At 42.1% G+C, this 20458-nt stretch overlaps 1 protein-coding gene across 1 annotated transcript in view; it reads left to right on the top strand.

Annotated features, from left to right (window-relative positions):
• Positions 1–5859, top strand: part of LOC106578854 (growth arrest-specific protein 7) — a 124552-nt gene extending 118693 nt beyond the window's left edge. Inside the window, exons 12-14 of the mRNA XM_014158079.2 lie at positions 2424–2503; positions 2715–2813; positions 3013–5859. Of these exons, the coding sequence (XP_014013554.1) occupies positions 2424–2503; positions 2715–2813; positions 3013–3126 (293 nt within the window). The 3' untranslated portion in view covers positions 3127–5859. The remainder of the gene's footprint in view (positions 1–2423; positions 2504–2714; positions 2814–3012) is intronic.
• Positions 5860–20458: the final 14599 nt, after the last annotated feature.

The raw sequence follows: 20458 nt of genomic DNA, 5'->3' as shown, positions 1-20458 counted from the left end.
AGTAGCATACTGTTGATTAATAGAGGAAGTTAGTGATAAAATGACAAAAACAGCTAACAGTGCACGCACACACTCGCACACATACATGTACACACACGCACACACTCACACTCATACACACACAAACGCACACACTCACACCTTCTTCTTGCTTACGCCGTCTGTGTCTCAGGCAAAACATTATGAAACAGAGGAGTTGGGCATTTTAGTGTCATATCTGTGTCATTTTAGAAGTATCTATCTGATGTTATTGTATGAGTAGGATAGGTTAGACTACAAACATGTTTTTGTCAGTATGTATTACCATGTAAGCTAATTGGAATGTATCAGACTGAAATGTGTATTAGATTATCAATATTTAACTATCTGATTAAGACTTCTGATATCTGATCATCTATAAGACTAAAACATCCTACTTAAATCAGATATAGAGCAACTTATAGTAAGTTGTTGTGTGAGCCTTAGTTATCCACTTAGTTATCCATTTAGTTATCTATTTAGTTATCCACTTAGTTATCCACTTAGTTATCTATTTAGTTATCCACTTAGTTATCCACTTAGTTATCTATTTAGTTATCCACTTAGTTATCAATTTAGTTATCCACTTAGTTATCCATTTAGTTATCTATTTAGTTATCTATTTAGTTATCCACTTAGTTATCCATTTAGTTATCCACTTAGTTATCTATTTAGTTATCCACTTAGTTATCCACTTAGTTATCCATTTAGTTATCCATTTAGTTATACATTTAGTTATCCACTTAGTTATCCGCTTAGTTATCCATTTAGTTATCCACTTAGTTATCCATTTAGTTATCCACTTAGTTATCCACTTAGTTATCCACTTAGTTATCCACTTAGTTATCTATTTAGTTATCCACTTAGTTATCCACTTAGTTATCTATTTAGTTATCCACTTAGTTATCCATTTAGTTATCCATTTAGTTATCCACTTAGTTATCCATTTAGTTATCTATTTAGTTATCTATTTAGTTATCCACTTAGTTATCCATTTAGTTATCCACTTAGTTATCCACTTAGTTATCCACTTAGTTATCCACTTAGTCATCCACTTAGTTATCCACTTAGTTATCCATTTAGTTATTTATAAAATGTCTGCCCTGCTAGAGCTGTCCCGGTCAACTGTAAGTGCTGTTATTGTGAGGTGGAAACGTTTATGAGCAACAACGGCTTAGCCGCAAAGTGGTATGCCACACAAGCTCACAGAATGGGAGCGCCGAGTGCTGAGGCGCGTAGCGCATAAAAATCATCTGTCCTCGGTTGCAACACTGACTACCCACTTCCAAACTGCCTCTGGAAGCAACGTCAGCACAATTTGCCGAGCAGCCACACACAATGGCCGTGGCCGAGCCATGGCCGAGCAGCCACTCACAAGCCTAAGATCACCATATGCAATGCCAAGCGTTAGCTGGAGTGGTGTAAAGATCGCCACCATTGGTCTCTGGACCACTGGAAATGCATTCTCTGGAGTGATGAATCACACTTCACCATCTTGCAGGCTGACAGACTAATCTGGGTTTGGCAGATGCCAAGAGAACAATACCTGCCCGAATGCAAAGTGCCCTGTAAAATCTGGTAGAGGAATAATGGTCTGGGGCTGTTTTTCATGGTTCGGGCTAGGTCCCTTAGTTCCATTGAAGGGAAATCTTAACACTACAGCATACAATAACATTCTAGACCATTCTGTGCTTCCAACTTTGTGGCAACAGTTTGTGGAAGGCCCTTTCCTGTTTCAGCATGACAATGCCCCCGTGCATAAAGCAAGGCCCATACAGAAATGGTTTGTCGAGATCGGTGTGGAAGAACTTGACAGGCCTACACAGAGCCCTGGCCTCAACCCCATCAAACACCTTTGGGATGAATTGGAACACTGACTGTGAGCCAAGCCGAATCGCCCAATATCAGTGCCTGACCTCACTAATGCTGTTGTTGCTGAATGTAAGCAAGTCCCCGCAGCAATGTTCCAACATCTAGTGGAAAGCCTTCCCAGAAGAGTGGAGGCAGTTATGGCAGCAAAGAGGGGACCAACTCCATAATAATGTCCATGATTTTGGAATGAGATGTTCGACGAGCAGATGTCCACATACTTTTAGTCCTGTAGTGTACTTTGTTTTTGGTAAATGTACTTGATACGATTGTGATGTATCTCACCTAGATATCTTAAGATGAATGCAATAATTGTAAGTTGCTCTGAATATCAGCGTCTGCTAATTGACTTTAAATGTACTGGTAAAATGTCAAATGTTGTTGCTTTTGTAAATTAATATTTGGACTTTGACTCCCCCTGCTGGAGAAGTTATATAACAACCATTTCAAGCTTCATAAACCCGGAGGAAAGAAAGGTGCAGCCAGTGTCCTAAGCAGAGATAAGCTTGGCAAAAACAGTATTTTCTGTCTACCAGGAGACGACCTGATGCGCTGTGTCGACCTTTACAACCAGTCGCAGTCCAAATGGTTTGAGGAGATGGTGACCACAAGCCTGGTAAGACTCCTTTGTATTTCCTCCTTTTCACTGATGGTGAATCTGTATGTAGCGTATTGCTTTGGTAGCCTGGGTGCTAGTCTGTTTCTACTTCAGCCATCTTCAGGAACAGTGAGGCTGGCTATCGGTGAGTCTGGCAAACTACAGAAAGGATTCGTCTGAATCACGTAATCCAAAAACCATAATCCCTTCAATCCTTTCTGTCCTTCAGGAGCTGGAGAGGCTGGAGGTAGAGAGGGTGGAGATGATACGACAGCATCTGTGTCAGTACACCACCTTACGGCACGAGACGGACATGTTTAACCAGAGTGTAAGTCAAGCACCACCTTGTATTACCAGTAGAGAGCACTCAATGCCTTGTTTTTCTGTACATTTTCAGATCTGCACTTACACACACACGCACGTGCACGCACGCACACACACACACACACACACACACACACACACACACACACACACACACGCGCACACACACAGGGTATTGACTGTTTTTCCACGTGTCCTTGCAGACGATGGAGCCAGTGGACCAGCTGTTACAGAGTGTGGACCCAGCTAGAGACAGAGAGCTCTGGGTCCAGGAGCAGAAGACAGGAGACATCAGGCCTGTGGACATTGAGATATAACACACCTGGTTCCCAGGGGTCACAGACATGTGGATCCACAAGCCTGGATCTTTACGGGGGCTTCAATGCCAACTTTGAGATATTATGGACATCCTGAGAAATCGGGATGACTCGCTCCACAGACACCTGTCTGCTCTTGAGAGAGCGAGCACCACCACCAGACAGTGTTCATTATGACCTAGAGGATTCTATATGGTAGACAGACAGTGTTCATTATGACCTAGAGGATTCTATATGGTAGACAGACAGTGTTCATTATGACCTAGAGGATTCTATTTGGTAGACAGACAGTGTTCATTATGACCTAGAGGATTCTGTATGGTAGACAGACAGTGTTCATTATGACCTAGAGGATTCTATATGGTAGACAGACAGTGTTCATTATGACCTAGAGGATTCTATATGGTAGACAGACAGTGTTCATTATGACCTAGAGGATTCTATATGGTAGACAGACAGTGTTCATTATGACCTAGAGGATTCTATATGGTTGACAGACAGTGTTCATTATGACCTAGAGGATTCTATATGGTAGACAGACAGTGTTCATTATGACCTAGAGGATTCTATATGGTAGACAGACAGTGTTCATTATGACCTAGAGGATTCTATATGGTAGACAGACAGTGTTCATTATGACCTAGAGGATTCTATATGGTAGACAGACAGTGTTCATTATGACCTAGAGGATTCTGTATGGTAGACAGACAGTGTTCATTATGACCTAGAGGATTCTATTTGGTAGACAGACAGTGTTCATTATGACCTAGAGGATTCTGTATGGTAGACAGACAGTGTTCATTATGACCTAGAGGATTCTATATGGTAGACAGACAGTGTTCATTAGACCTAGAGGATTCTATATGGTAGACAGACAGTGTTCATTATGACCTAGAGGATTCTATATGGTAGACAGACAGTGTTCATTAGACCTAGAGGATTCTATATGGTAGACAGACAGTGTTCATTATGACCTAGAGGGTTCTATATGGTAGACAGACAGTGTTCATTATGACCTAGAGGATTCTATATGGTAGACAGACAGTGTTCATTATGACCTAGAGGATTCTATATGGTAGACAGACAGTGTTCATTAGACCTAGAGGATTCTATATGGTAGACAGTCTGTTCATTATGACCTAGAGGATTCTATATGGTAAACAGACTGTTCATTATGACCTAGAGGATTCTATATGGTAGACAGACAGTGTTCATTATGACCTAGAGGATTCTATATGGTAGACAGACAGTGTTCATTATGACCTAGAGGATTCTATATGGTAGACAGACAGTGTTCATTATGACCTAGAGGATTCTATATGGTAGACAGACAGTGTTCATTATGACCTAGAGGATTCTATATGGTAGACAGACAGTGTTCATTATGACCTAGAGGATTCTATATGGTAGACAGACAGTGTTCATTATGACCTAGAGGATTCTATATGGTAGACAGACAGTGTTCATTAGACCTAGAGGATTCTATATGGTAGACAGACAGTGTTCATTATGACCTAGAGGATTCTATATGGTAGACAGACAGTGTTCATTATGACCTAGAGGGTTCTATATGGTAGACAGACAGTGTTCATTTTGACCTAGAGGGTTCTATATGGTAGACAGACAGTGTTCATTATGACCTAGAGGATTCTATATGGTAGACAGACAGTGTTCATTAAACCTAGAGGATTCTATTTGGTAGACAGACAGTGTTCATTAGACCTAGAGGATTCTATATGGTAGACAGACAGTGTTTTTTAGACCTAGAGGATTCTATATGGTAGACAGACTGTTCATTATGACCTAGAGGATTCTATATGGTAGACAGACAGTGTTCATTATGACCTAGAGGATTCTATATGGTAGACAGACAGTGTTCATTATGACCTAGAGGGTTCTATATGGTAGACAGACAGTGTTCATTATGACCTAGAGGATTCTATATGGTAGACAGACAGTGTTCATTATGACCTAGAGGATTCTATATGGTAGACAGACAGTGTTCATTAGTTGGGGAACACTGAGGTGAGAAGAATGTTTTACCAACATAACAAACGGCATGCATGTTTTCACCTGTATGGACTGTATGGGCTACAGTACAAGCCCCTGTCTCTGAGGCTGCATGTGTTTTTTTCCTCTTCCGCAAAATAATTGGGTCATCACTATTTACTACAGCCACAAAGTCAGAAGGCCCGCCTACTCGACCAATCAGATGAGGGAGTGTGATGACATGTATGCTGACCGGCTTGCATTTCTTTTATATATTGATTAGTCAATAACCAACTGTTCTATGTGCTAAGTGTTAATCTGGTGTCTTATTCAACCGTTCTAAATACAAAGTGTTAATCTGGTGTCTTATTCAACCGTTCTAAATACAAAGTGTTAATCTGGTGTCTTATTCAACCGTTCTAAATGCAAAGTGTTAATCTGGTGTCTTATTCAACCGTTCTAAATACAAAGTGTTAATCTGGTGTTTTATTCAACCGTTCTAAATACAAAGTGTTAATCTGGTGTCTTATTCAACCGTTCTAAATACAAAGTGTTAATCTGGTGTTTTATTCAACCGTTCTAAATGCAAAGTGTTAATCGGATGTCTTATTCAAACTCAGCTTGCAAGCTAATCATGATTTTTTCCCCCCTTACTCATAGTTACATGTTTTAAAAAGTGGTTTACTCCAATATCTGCGTTGTTTTTAAAATGGCATGTAGATAAATAAAGTGCCACATCTTGAATTCAGATTTAGTTTTTTTCAAAATCCACAAGTAAAACCGTACACAACTTCACAGAAATGTTCACAGATATAAAAGAAATTGGGCAGATAATTTGGCTGATTTAAGATAAAAACTTCAACGCTGTTATTTTATTAGGCACCTAGGCACTTACTATAGTCATTGATTTATTTAACTTAACATAGCCTCGCAGTCCACCTTTTTGGTATTTTGTACCAGTTTCCGTCTCTGTACAAAGGCATGGTCTTCAAGCTTTGGAAGATGGCAAAGCATTTAATAATAATAATAATTGATTGGACTTACATGGCACTTTTCTAGACATCAGTGCATTCAAGACAATTGAGACCTCTGAGAAAAAACTAGCACCGACAGGGGAAAAACGTTTTGAACAGTCATCCAACTCTGAATTCCAAGTCGTAAACTTTCTAGAGCTCACGGGTATCTTGAAAGCACCATTAGTTATTTGGACGTCAAACTTGAACTCAAAATATGCCATTTCAAATATGAGGCATTTCCCGCAAACCGGAATACCGTCATCACTCTCCCTCTTCTGATTGGTCGGGTAGGTGGGCCTTCTGAGCCGGAATACGCGTCATCACACTCCCTCATCTGATTGGTTGAGTGTCTGTGGTAACTAGTGACGACCTTATAATCACAGATAGAACAATGAAACAGATATCTCACTGGATTTATAAATGTGAAGCGTACGGTTGATGTTTCCTCTCACTGGTAGTGAGAGGAAGCCCACTGGCGGGCAGTGGGAGAAGATGGAACAAGATGGATTTTGGCCAACATTCCTGCACATTTTCTAATTGATTCAACATTTGATCTTAATACAGTTTACTGTTCCCAAAACTAGAATAAATTGTGAACAGAGTGGACAAAGTTTTGTAGACTTTAATCTTTTCAAAAGTTTGAAAAAATTGCGCTGTTTAGGAGTGCAAAGGCGAATTGAGTTATTGCACACGCACACTTCACAGAGTAGGCATTCCGTAAAGGAAATACGCAGATATATTTTAGAATGCGCCAATAGGATATTGCTAGGGCGTGCTTGGTTCTGCCCACCTCCTTCCTTGTTCTGCCCATTATGACTAATTTGTTCCCTTTGGAAACGACAAGCTGTGGTCTATCTTGGTTTAGTCATGAAAATCTTTGTTAGAATTGTCTGTATAAACACACTCAGTAAATTGTTGACCAATTGAAATGCTAACACAGAGGTTGTTTAGGAAATTGAACAGCTACTGCTGCTGCTATGTAATACAACGTACATCAAATGCAATCAAATGTATAGATTATATTTTATCTAAATGTGAACTATAAAGTGAGGTTTTTAAGGTGAACGTTAATGTAAGAAGTATCAGCTGATGTAAGAAGGGCTTTATAAATCAATTTGATTTGATTTGATTCTGGGTTGTTTTCTGAGGGCAAAATGGGGTGCAACTCAATGTTAGCAAGGTGTTCCTAATGTTTTGTACACTCAGTGTGTTTATCTATACTGTATATACACACACAGTGCACAGGAGTGCGGGTACAGTTGAAATGAATAATGGAATTTTAGTGTAGCGTTGTCTTGTATCTATCCGGTAAGTGTTACACATATAGGCCTACAGTTCTACTGTCCAATGCAGATACATACATGTTGTACAGAGTGTTCCATTACTATCTGGTTCAAAAACCTTGAAAGTTCCAAGGATTCTACATGGACATAACTCCTGAATGTTTGTCGTTGATGTTTTTGGCATTAATATTATAAATAAATAGATATACATTTTATTTTACAACTATGTCTGGTAGTTTCTTTCGGCTGTTTTGATTTGACAAAATACTGGATTATTATTGATATACACTGCTCAAAAAAATAAAGGGAACACTTAAACAACACAATGTAACTCCAAGTCAATCACACTTCTGTGAAATCAAACTGTCCACTTAGGAAGCAACACTGATTGACAATAAATTTCACATGCTGTTGTGCAAATGGAATAGACAACAGGTGGAAATTATAGGCAATTAGCAAGACACCCCCAATAAAGGAGTGGTTCTGCAGGTGGGGAACACAGACCACTTCTCAGTTCCTATGCTTCCTGGCTGATGTTTTGGTCACTTTTGAATGCTGGCGGTGCTTTCACTCTAGTGGTAGCATGAGAAGGAGTCTACAACCCACACAAGTGGCTCAGGTAGTGCAGCTCATCCAGGATGGCACACCAATGCGAGCTGTGGCAAGAAGGTTTGCTGTGTCTGTCAGCGTAGTGTCCAGAGCATGGAGGCGCTACCAGGAGACAGGCCAGTACATCAGGAGACGTGGAGGAGGCCGTAGGAGGGCAACAACCCAGCAGCAGGACCGCTACCTCCGCCTTTGTGCAAGGAGGAGCAGGAGAAGCACTGCCAGAGCCCTGCAAAATGACCTCCAGCAGGCCACAAATGTGGATGTGTCTGCTCAAACGGTCAGAAACAGACTCCATGAGGGTGGTATGAGGGCCCGACGTCCACAGGTGGGGGTTGTGCTTACAGCCCAACACCGTGCAGGACGTTTGGCATTTTCCAGAGAACACCAAGATTGGCAAATTCGCCACTGGCGCCCTGTGCTCTTCACAGATGAAAGCAGGTTCACACTGAGCACATGACAGACGTGACAGAGTCTGTCATGCTCGCCAGAGGTAGCCTAACTGCCATTAGGTACCGAGATGAGATCCTCAGACCCCTTGTGAGACCATATGCTGGTGCGGTTGGCCCTGGGTTCCTCCTAATGCAAGACAATGCTAGACCTCATGTGGCTGGAGTGTGTCAGCAGTTCCTGCAAGAGGAAGGCATTGATGCTATGGACTGGCCCGCCCGTTCCCCAGACCTGAATCCAATTGAGCACATCTGGGACATCATGTCTTGCTCCATTCACCAACGCCATGTTGCACCACAGACTGTCCAGGAGTTGGCGGATGCTTTAGTCCAGGTCTGGGAGGAGATCCCTCAGGAGACCATCCGCCACCTCATCAGGAGCATGCCCAGGCGTTGTAGGGAGGTCATACAGGCACGTGGAGGCCACACACACTACTGAGCCTCATTTTGACTTGTTTTAAGGACAATACATCAAAGTTGGATCAGCCTGTAGTGTGGTTTTCCACTTTAATTTTGAGTGTGACTCCAAATCCAGACCTCCATGGGTTGATAAATTGGATTTCCATTGATTATTTTTGTGTGATTTTGTTGTCAGCACATTCAACTATGTAAAGAAAAAAGTATTTAATAAGATTATTTCATTCATTCAGATCTAGGATGTGTTATTTTAGTGTTCCCTTTATTTTTTTGAGCAGTATATTATTATTTTTGGAAGTGTTTGTGGTTGAGGTAAAATATATTGAGTGTTCATTGATATATTTAAGGAATGAATAAGGGTTTATTTCTTAAAAGCACATTTTCACATTCAAGTCATTTTACATTTTTTGGCAGTGATATACTGTATATTCTGAACAAAAATATAAAATGCAACATGCAGCAATTTCAAAGATTTTACTGAGTTACATTTCATATAAGGAAATCAGTCAATTTAAATAAATAAATTTGGCCCTAATCTAGGAATTTCACATGACTGGAAATACAGATATGCATGCATCTGTTGGTTAAAAGTAGATCAGGGGCGTGGATCAGAAAACCAGTCAGTATCTGGTGTGACAACCATTTGCCTCATGTAGCACGACACATCTACTTTGCATAGAGTTGATCAGGCTGTTGATTGTGGCCTGTGGAATGTTGTCCCACTGGAAGCTGAAAATGTCCCAGTTCTTCCATGGCCTGCATATTCACCAGACATGTCACCCATTGAGCATGTTTGGGATGCTCTGGATCGACGTGTACGATAGAGTGTTCCATTTCCCGCCAATATCCAACAACATTCAACTGCCTGTTCGACTCTATTCGAAGGAGATTTTCTGATCCACGCCCCTACTTTTTTTAAGGTATCTGTGACCAACAGATGCATATCTGTATTCCCAGTCATGTGAAATCAGTAGACTAGGGCCTAATGACTTCATTTCAATTTACTGATTTTCTTCTATGAATTGTAACTCAGTAAAATCTTTGAAATTGTTGCATGTTGCGTTTATATTTTTGTTCAGTGTATATCTAGGAGATCTAAGAAAGCTCAGAAAAGATTTTACTTTTTTAACCGGTACCAGTAACCTTCAGTTAAGTCCTGTGACACTTTTGGGTGTAATAGAGCAAAATGAAGAACACCATCGTGAGAGTCTCCCTTTTCTGTAGTGGGGTCATATTAGTTTCTAGGTCAAACTGTTCGGAAGCTACAGACAGAAGTTAGCACATCGGCGGTACCGACTTCAGACGAGTCCCGTTGGGCTAGTGGGGTCATAGAGCAAAATGGAGAACACCATTGTGACAGTCTCCCCTTTCCGTAGCGTGGTCATATTAGTTATTAGGTCAAACCATTCAGACGCTACAGACGTGAGAAGACTGACTGACAAGCATTGCTCTAGCTCTGCCACTTTCAAACGCAATAATAATCATCTTCGGAAATGACTTTGTCAAAGCTACAAAATAACCAGGGCTTTACAATGATGGTGACAACTGTGGATACATTTTGGGGTTAAGTGGGTCAAATCTTCCTAGAAGTCACAGAGGGTGCATGGAAGGACATGTCAAAATTGTGATTTTTTTTTGCAGGTTAGCAAGTCCTTATTCATATAAAAAATGTGATTTATTTAATTATCTGTGTTTTATATTAGAGGGCACTTCGTTTAATATACAAGGCTAATACAGTACAATATTGGTGCACAATTTCTAGTTAAATATCAAATGGACTCATAAGGCACTCTTTTCGTGGAACGACCCAAATGCTTAAAAGAAAGTTCAAGTATGTGCTTGCAATAAACAAAGTTCTCGGTTTGATTGAATTCCAACCCTTGGGTTCCATAATAAATTGCCTAAGTCCATCAAGCAGTCTCCTAAAACCCACCTCAGCCCCCTCAGCCCTCTTCCATTCAGCCCTCTTCACCTCAGTCCCATCAGCCCTCTTCACCTCAGCCCCCTCAGGCCCCTCAGCCCTCTTCCCATCAGCCCTCTTCACCTCAGCCCCCTCAGCCCTCTTCACCTCAGCCCCCTCAGCCCTCTTCACCTCAGCCCCCTCAGCCCTCTTCCCCTCAGCCCTTTTCCCCTCAGCCCTCTTCACCTCAGCCCCCTCAGCCCTCTTCCCCTCAGCCCTTTCCCCTCAGCCCTCTTCCCCTCAGCCCTTCACCTCAGCCCTTCACCTCAGCCCCCTCAGCCCCCTCAGCTCTAACCCCTGTGAGAGAGGCAGCTCGATGGCAGTGGAATGATTGATGTTCATTCCTCCTTCAAGGCCCTTGAATGGCTTATTATTGGCAAGGTTGTGTTCTGGCTCAGGGCCACATCTCAGTAAAAGGGGCTATTGTTTGGGAATGGGCTGTGTGTGTCTCAGAGGCATATCCCAGCCACAGTAAAACTACAAACAAATGTAAACCAACATATTTCTCTGTAAAAACAAGTATTTGTCTGCAAAATGGGGGGGTATGGGAGACGGGGACTTTTCATACGTTTGTGAGACCATTATAACTGATATTATTAGGTGACAGGTAGCCTAATGGTTAGAGCGTTGGTCCAATAATCAAAAGGTTGCAAGTTCGAATCCCTGAGCTGACATGGTAAAAATATGTAATTCTGCCCCTGAACAAGGCAGTTAACCCACTGTTCCTAAGCTGTCATTGAAAATAAGAATTAGTTCTTAACTGACTTGCCTGGTTAAAAATATATATATTTTTTTAATAAAAAATATGTGGGATATGGTTGTTCGTGAGACCATTATAACTGATATGTGGTATATGCTTGTCAATATAGTTGGAGGAATTAATCAAATCGGCGTGCTTCGAGTCACATATCTACTGCTCGAAGTTAAAAGTTGCCCTTAGGCACAGGTCTAGGATCAACCTACCTTCCCCTGGATCCAAACATTGGGAATGTAACCATTGGGAGTGAAAACCATTGGGAATGAAAACCATTGGGAGTGAAAACCATTGGGAGTGAAACCATTGGGAGTGAAAACCATTGGGAGTTAAACCACTGGGAGGGAAAACCACTGGGAGTGAAAACCATTGGGAGTGAAAACCATTGGGACTGAAACCATTGGGAGTGAAAACCATTGGGAGTGAAACCACTGGGAGTGAAACCATTGGGAGTGAAACCATTGGGAGTGAAAACCACTGGGAGTGAAAACCACTGGGAGTGAAAACCATTGTTAGTGAAAACCACTGGGAGTGAAACCATTGGGAGTGAAAACCATTGGACATGATAACCATTGGAAGTGAAAACCACGGAGTGAAAACCACTGGGAGTGAAAACCACTGGGAGTGAAACCATTGGGAGTGAAAACCATTGGGAGTGAAAACCATTATTGGGAGTGAAAACCATTATTGGGAGTGAAACCATTGGGAGTGAAACCATTGGGAGGGAAAACTATTGAGAGTGAAACCATTGGGAGTGGAAACCATTGGGAGTGAAACCATTGGGAGTGAAACCATTGGTAGTGAAAACCATTGGGATTGAAACCACTGGGAGTGAAACCATTGGGAGTGAAAACCATTGGGAGTGAAACCACTGGGAGTGAAAACCACTGGGAGTGAAAACCATTGGGAGTGAAACCATTGGGAGTGAAACCATTGGGAGTGAAAACCATTGTGAGTGAAAACCACTGGGAGTGAAACCATTGGGAGTGAAAACCATTGGACATGATAACCATTGGAAGTGAAAACCACGGAGTGAAAACCACTGGGAGTGAAAACCACTGGGAGTGAAACCATTGGGAGTGAAAACCATTGGGAGTGAAAACCATTATTGGGAGTGAAAACCATTATTGGGAGTGAAACCATTGGGAGTGAAACCATTGGGAGGGAAAACTATTGAGAGTGAAACCATTGGGAGTGGAAACCATTGGGAGTGAAACCATTGGGAGTGAAACCATTGGTAGTGAAAACCATTGGGATTGAAACCACTGGGAGTGAAACCATTGGGAGTGAAAACCATTGGGAGTGAAACCACTGGGAGTGAAAACCACTGGGAGTGAAAACCATTGGGAGTGAAACCATTGGGAGTGAAACCATTGGGAGTGAAAACCATTGTGAGTGAAAACCACTGGGAGTGAAAACCATTGGGAGTGAAACCATTGGGAGTGAAACCATTGGGAGTGAAAACCATTGTGAGTGAAAACCACAGGGAGTGAAACCATTGGGAGTGAAAACCATTGGACATGATAACCATTGGAAGTGAAAACCACTGGGAGTGAAACCACTGGGAGTGAAAACCACTGGGAGTGAAAACCATTGGGAGTGAAACCATTGGGAGTGAAACCATTGGGAGTGAAAACCATTGTGAGTGAAAACCACTGGGAGTGAAACCATTGGGAGTGAAAACCATTGGACATGATAACCATTGGAAGTGAAAACCACTGGGTGTGAAAACCACTGGGAGTGAAAACCACTGGGAGTGAAACCATTGGGAGTGAAAACCATTGGGAGTGAAAACCATTATTGGGAGTGAAAACCATTATTGGGAGTGAAACCATTGGGAGTGAAACCATTGGGAGGGAAAACTATTGAGAGTGAAACCATTGGGAGTGGAAACCATTGGGAGTGAAACCATTGGGAGTGAAACCATTGGTAGTGAAAACCATTGGGAGTGAAACCACTGGGAGTGAAACCATTGGAAGTGAAAACCATTGGGAGTGAAAACCATTATTGGGAGTGAAAACCATTATTGGGAGTGAAACCATTGGGAGGGAAAACTATTGAGAGTGAAACCATTGGGAGTGGAAACCATTGGGAGTGAAACCATTGGGAGTGAAAACCATTATTGGGAGTGAAAACCATTATTGGGAGTGAAACCATTGGGAGTGAAACCATTGGGAGCGAAAACTATTCAGAGTGAAACCATTGGGAGTGGAAACCATTGGGAGTGAAACCATTGGGAGTGAAACCATTGGTAGTGAAAACCATTGGGAGTGAAACCACTGGGAGTGAAACCATTGGGAGTGAAAACCATTGGGAGTAAAAACCATTATTGGGAGTGAAAACCATTATTGGGAGTGAAACCATTGGGAGTGAAACCATTGGGAGGGAAAACTATTGAGAGTGAAACCATTGGGAGTGGAAACCATTGGGAGTGAAACCATTGGGAGTGAAACCATTGGTAGTGAAAACCATTGGGAGTGAAACCACTGGGAGTGAAACCATTGGGAGTGAAAACCATTGGGAGTGAAACCACTGGGAGTGAAAACCACTGGGAGTGAAAACCATTGGGAGTGAAACCATTGGGAGTGAAACCATTGGGAGTGAAAACCATTGGGATTGAAAACCATTGGGACTGAAACCACTGGGAGTGAAACCATTGGGAGTGAAGCCATTGGGAGTGAAAACCATTGGGAGTGAAACCACTGGGAGTGAAAACCACTGGGAGTGAAAACCATTTGGAGTGAAAACCACTGGGAGTGAAACCATTGGGAGTGAAAACCATTGGAAGTGAAAACAATTGGGAGTGAAAAGCATTGGGAGTGAAACCACTGGGAGTGAAAACTACTGGGAGTGAAACCATTGGGAGGGAAAACCATTGGGAGTGAAAACCATTATTGGGAGTGAAAACCATTATTGGGAGTGAAACCATTGGGAGTGAAACCATTGGGAGTGAAAACCATTGGGAGTGAAAACCATTGGGAGTGAAACCCTTGGGAGTGAAAACCATTGGGAGTGAAACCACTGGGAGTGAAAACCACTGGGAGTGAAAACCATTGTGAGTGAAATCCACTGGGAGTGAAACCATTGGGAGTGAAAAGCATTGGGAGTGAAACCATTGGGAGTGAAACCACTGGGAGTGAAAACCATTGGGAGTGAAACCATTGGGAGTGAAAACCATTGGAAGTGAAAACAATTGGGAGTGAAACCACTGGGAGTGAAAACCACTGGGAGTGAAAACCATTGGGAGTGAAACCATTGGGAGGGAAAACCATTATTGGGAGTGAAAACCATTGGGAGTGAAACCCTTGGGAGTGAAAACCATTGGGAGTGAAACCACTGGGAGTGAAAACCACTGGGAGTGAAAACCATTGGGAGTGAAGCCATTGGGAGTGAAAACCATTATTGGGAGTGAAACCACTGGGAGTGAAAACCATTGGGAGTGAAACCATTGAGAATGAAAACCATTGGGAGTGAAAACCATTGGGAGTGAAACCATTGGGAGTGAAACCATTAAACTGATCCATTTCTAAGGAGCAACTTGGACAGACTCTGTCATGCTCCAGCATGATCATAGCAGCAGGTCTGGAGGTGCATGACGCACCTTTATGGAATCTGATTCGTTGTGGGTTGTTGCCATGGTTACATTATGCCTTGTACTGTACATCCACCCAGTACATTCTTCAGATTAATTATAACTCTGGCAGAGAAGGGCCTGTCTCATCGAATCCCATTGTGAAACGGGGGGGGGGGGGGCTATTTGGCATGACAGGCCCTCTCGTTTCAGTGTCATCATCGCATCTACATGTATCATCCCGAGCCACATCAGTTAGCATCATTGGAATGAACATCCTACATTACCATGGAAACTAATTGCATCACAATACCAGGCAGCCATTGCGAGTGTGCCCATGAGTTTAACAGTCAACTTGCCAGGGTTAGAGGTTCCAAGTCCCTTCTATTTCTATTCTACAGTATACATACACATACTTTCTTATCCTATGGAGAATAACAAGAGATCAGAGATGACAGAGACAGATAGCGACAAGGGTAGATAATGGTTCCTTGCTGTACATACATAAGGATCTTATACAAGTCACAAGATGTATTGTTTTTAAAAAGGAAAGTGAAGAGAGTCTCTCCAAGTCGATGTGAGACAATCCACGATATTGTCTGCCCCGCAATGAATTAATCAATTTCAGTTGATAATGATAGTGCTGAACAATAAGCAATTATGGCTTTTCTAAGCTCATCGTAGCTTGTTCCCATGAAAAGTGTGACTAAAAGTCTCTGAAACTGTTTTTTTTGTTAGACAATTTGATATACTAGACAATTCAGTCAAGTCAAGCTTATTACCGGGCTATGAGCATTCAAATCTGTGGTCAGTCTGTAGTCAGGTACATTCTGGTTGTACTCTATGGTAGATGTACAGTACCTGTCAAAAGTTTGGACATGCCTAATCATTCATGGGTTTTTCTTTATTTTTCCAATTTTCTAAATTGTACAATAATAGTGAAAACATTAATACTATGAAATAACACATATGGAATCATGTAGTAACCAAAAAAGTGTTAAACAAGTAGCCACCCTTTGCCTTGATGACATGGGCCTGCTGTCCAAAAGAGAGAGGTACACACCTGACAACAACAACAAAATAGGGGACGTCCTTATCCAGGATTTGATGGTGCAACAGAATCATGATTATACATGCGTTTGTAAATAATAACACAGTAATAAATGAATGCGTTATTTTCCTTTTTTCTGTATAATGTGCTGTAAATTTGAAATTATAAAATTAATGAATGAATGAATAGTCTCAAGTGTTTTCCACAAGCCAAATAGAAAAAGTAGCCAGGGTTTATGGTGTTAAGATTATTTTGGCAGAACACGCTCTATTGGTCCCCCCTTTGCTGCTATCCACTAGATGTTGGAACATTGCTGTGGGGACTTAAAAAAGAAATGTATAACCAAAACATACAATATACTTGCAGTGAAGCCACTTAACAACTATACCACACCAATACCACACCAATTACCTTCAGAAGTCATATAATTAGTTAAATAAAGTCCACCTGTGTTCAATCTAAGTGTCACATGATCTGTCACAGTATATATACAGCTGTTCTGAAAGGCCCCAGAGTCTGCAACACCACTAAGCAAGGGGCACCACCAAGCAAGCAGCACCATGAAGACCAAGGAACTCTCCAAACAGGTCAGGGACAAAGTTGTGGAGAAGTACAGATCAGGGTTGGGTTATAAAAAAATATCAGAAACTTTGAACATCCCACGGAGCACCATTACATCCATTATAAAAAAATGGAAAGAATATGGCACCACAACAAACCTGCCAAGAGAGGGCCGCCCACCACAAAGTCACGGACCAGGCAAGGAGGGCATTAATCAGAGAGGCAACAACGAGACCAAAGAACGAGACCACAGAGTTGGGCTTTACGGAAGAGTGGCAGAAAAAAGCCAGTGCTTAAATAAAAAAATAAGCAAAAACGTTTGGTGTTCGCCAAAAGGCATGTGGGAGACTCCCCAAACTTATCGAAGAAGGTACTCTGGTCATGTAGATTTTTGGCCATCAAGGAAACTGTCTGGCGCAAACCAACAACTCTCATCACCCCGAGAACACCATCCCCACAGTGAAGCATGGTGGTGGCAGCATCATGCTGTTGGGATGTTTTTCATCGGCAGGGACTGGGAAACTGGTCAGAATTGAAGGAATGATGGATGGCGCTAAATACAGGGAAATTCTTGAGGGAAACCTGTTTCAGTCTTCCAGAGAAATATTGCTGTGCACCTGCAGAATCTATCCAACTTGAAGGAGCTGGAGCAGTTTTCCCTTAAAGAATGGGCAAAATCCCAGTGGTTAGATGTGTCAAGCTTATAGAGACATATCCCAAGAGACTTGCAGCTGTAGTTGCTGCAAAAGGTGGCTCTACAACTGTCACAAAAAGAGCCGTGTTGAATAGACCAAACTGCAGCGGGAATATGGATGCTCATATTTTAATTTTAAAAAAAGGAGTAAAGCATCCACTGGAAAAACAATACACACGACAGGAACAGTCTTACAGGCATAAAAAAACGCAGTGCAAGAACAACTACCCACAACCCCAAAGAAAAACACACACACCTATATAGGACTCCCAATCAAAGGCAACTCAACACACCTGCCTTCAATTGGAAGTCCCAATCACCAACACAAACATTCACACACACAAAACTGCCACGTCCTGACCCCAAAACTAATACAATAGCTCCATCTGCTGGTCAGGACGTGACAACAACGTATTGATTTTGGGGGGGTGAATAGTTATGCACGCTTATGTTTTCAGTTTTTTGGTCTTATTTCTTGTTTGTTTCACAATAAAAAATATTTTGCATCTTCAAAGTGTTGTGTAAATCAAATGATACAAACCCCCAATAAATACATTTTAATTCCAAGTTGTAAGGCAACAAAATAGAAAAAATGTCAAGGGTGGTGAATACTTTTCGCAAGCCACCGTCAGTGTCTTTAGCTTTTAAAACAATTCAATCTGTTTTCTTTTATCATATTTTGGACCAGTGAGACTACCGCTCCACTAGGATACTTATTGTTCATGCTGTGAGGAGGATTTACCAAATGTTTTCATAATTTATCTATAGATATTTACCAAAAAGCCTACCAGTAGGGAGCCAAATGAACAGCTCTCTTACCATTGTAATTCAGGAGGCTACTGACAAGTCACTCAGTTTAATGTCACTATCTGGCAAGTCCTGATTGTTATATTAAAAATACAAAGGAGATCTTCAGTTGACTTGTCTGGATGTGCCACCATGAACATATAACTACGTTGTCTGATTTATAAATGGCAAAGATACATGAGATCAACTATATTCAGTCAGTTCTACACCTTTTATAAACCTTCTGTTCTTCTTGATCCAGACAGCTATGGAAAGGCATCAACTCACGTGCTGCTCCAGATAGCTGTGTGAAGGCATCAACTCACGTGCTGCTCCAGACAGCTGTGTGAAGGCATCAACTCACGTGCTGCTCCATACAGCTGTGTGAAGGCATCAACTCACGTGCTGATCCAGACAGCTGTGTGAAGACATCAACTCACGTGCTGCTCCAGACAGCTGTGTGAAGGCATCAACTCACGTGCTGCTCCAGACAGCTGAGTGAAGACATCAACTCACGTGCTGCTCCAGACAGCTGTGTGAAGGCATCAACTCATGTGCTGATCCAGACAGCTGTGTGAAAGCATGAACTGATGCTTAAACAAACTGCCAATCATATTGCTCAAATTCAAACGGCATGACATTTACACGTGTAGTCTTCAATGGTTTTCAATGGTAGACTTCGACAGAGCAAGTAAATGTTGAACTGGAATGCAAAAATTTGCTGAAAAGTTTCTGGCCCTATCGGTGCCTTCGGAAAGTAATCAGACCCATCGACATTTTTCACATTTTGTTAAATTATTGCCTTATTCAAATATGTATCCTTTTTTCCCCTCAGCAATCTACACACAATACCCCGTAATGACAATGCGAAAACAGGTTTTTAGACATTTTATCAAATGTATTCAAAATAAAAACAGAAATCCCTTATTTACATAAGCATTTAGACCCGTTGCTATGATACTCGAAATAGTGCTCAGGTGCATCCTGTTTCCATTGATCATCCTTGAGATGTTTCTGCAACTTGATTGGAGTCCACCTGTGGTAAATTCAATTTATTGGACATGATTTGGAAAGGCACACACCTTTCTATATAAGGTCCCATAGTTTACAGTGCATGTCAGAGCAAAAACCAAGCCTTGAGGTCAAAGGAATTCCATAGAGCTCCGAGACAGGACTATGTCGACGAACAGATCTGGGGAAGGGTACAAAAAAATGTCCCCCAAGAACACAGTGGCCTCCATCATTCTTAAATGGAAGAATCCTAGATCAGCAATCGGGGGAGAAGGGCCTTGGTCAGGGAGGTGACCAAAAACCTGATGGTCACTCTGACAGAGCTCAAGAGTTCCTCTGTGGAGATGGAAGAAACTTCCAGAAGGACAACTATCTCTGCAGCACTCCACCAATCAGGCCTTTATGGTAGAGTAGCCAGACGGAAGCCACTCCTTAGTAAAAGGCTAATGTCAGTCAGCTTGGAGTTTGCCAAAAGGCACCTCAAGACTCTCAGACCATGAGAAAATAGATTATCTGGTCTGATGAAACCAAGATTGAACTCTTTGGCCTAAATGCCAAGCGTCACATCTGGAGGAAACCTGGCACTATCCCTACGGTGAAGCAAGGTAGTGGCAGCATCATGTTGTGGGGATGTTTTTCAGCAGCAGGGACTGGGAGACTAGTCAGGATCGAGGAGCGGAGGAAAGTACAGAGAGATCCTAAATGAAAACCTGCTCCAGAGCACTCAGGACCTCAGACTGAGGCGAAGGTTTACCTTCCAACAAGGCAACGAACCTAAGCACACAGCAGAGACAACGCAGGAGTGGCTTCAGAATACGTCTCTGAATGTCCTTGACTGGCCCAGCCAGAGCCCGGACTTGAACCCGATCGAACATCTCTGGAGAGACCTGAAAATAGCTCTGCAGCAACGCTCCCCATCTAACCTGACAGAGCTTGTACATCAGGATCAGTGGAGGCTGCTGATGGGAGGACGGCTTAAATAATGGCCGGAATGGAGTGAATGGAATGGTATCAAACACATGAATGGGTTTGATACCATTCCATTACACTCCATTCTAGCCATCATTATAAGCCATCCACCCCTCAGCAGCCTCCACTGATTAGGATAGGGCTGGGTAGGGCCTGTTTTTCATCAATAACTAGGTTATGGGTAGGCCTCGGGTATCACTAAATTGATCACTAAC

Source organism: Salmo salar, chromosome ssa19 (assembly GCF_905237065.1).
Source record: "Salmo salar chromosome ssa19, Ssal_v3.1, whole genome shotgun sequence".
In the NCBI taxonomy this organism is placed as follows: Eukaryota; Metazoa; Chordata; class Actinopteri; order Salmoniformes; family Salmonidae; genus Salmo; species Salmo salar.
This window is presented reverse-complemented; position numbering and strand designations above follow the sequence as displayed.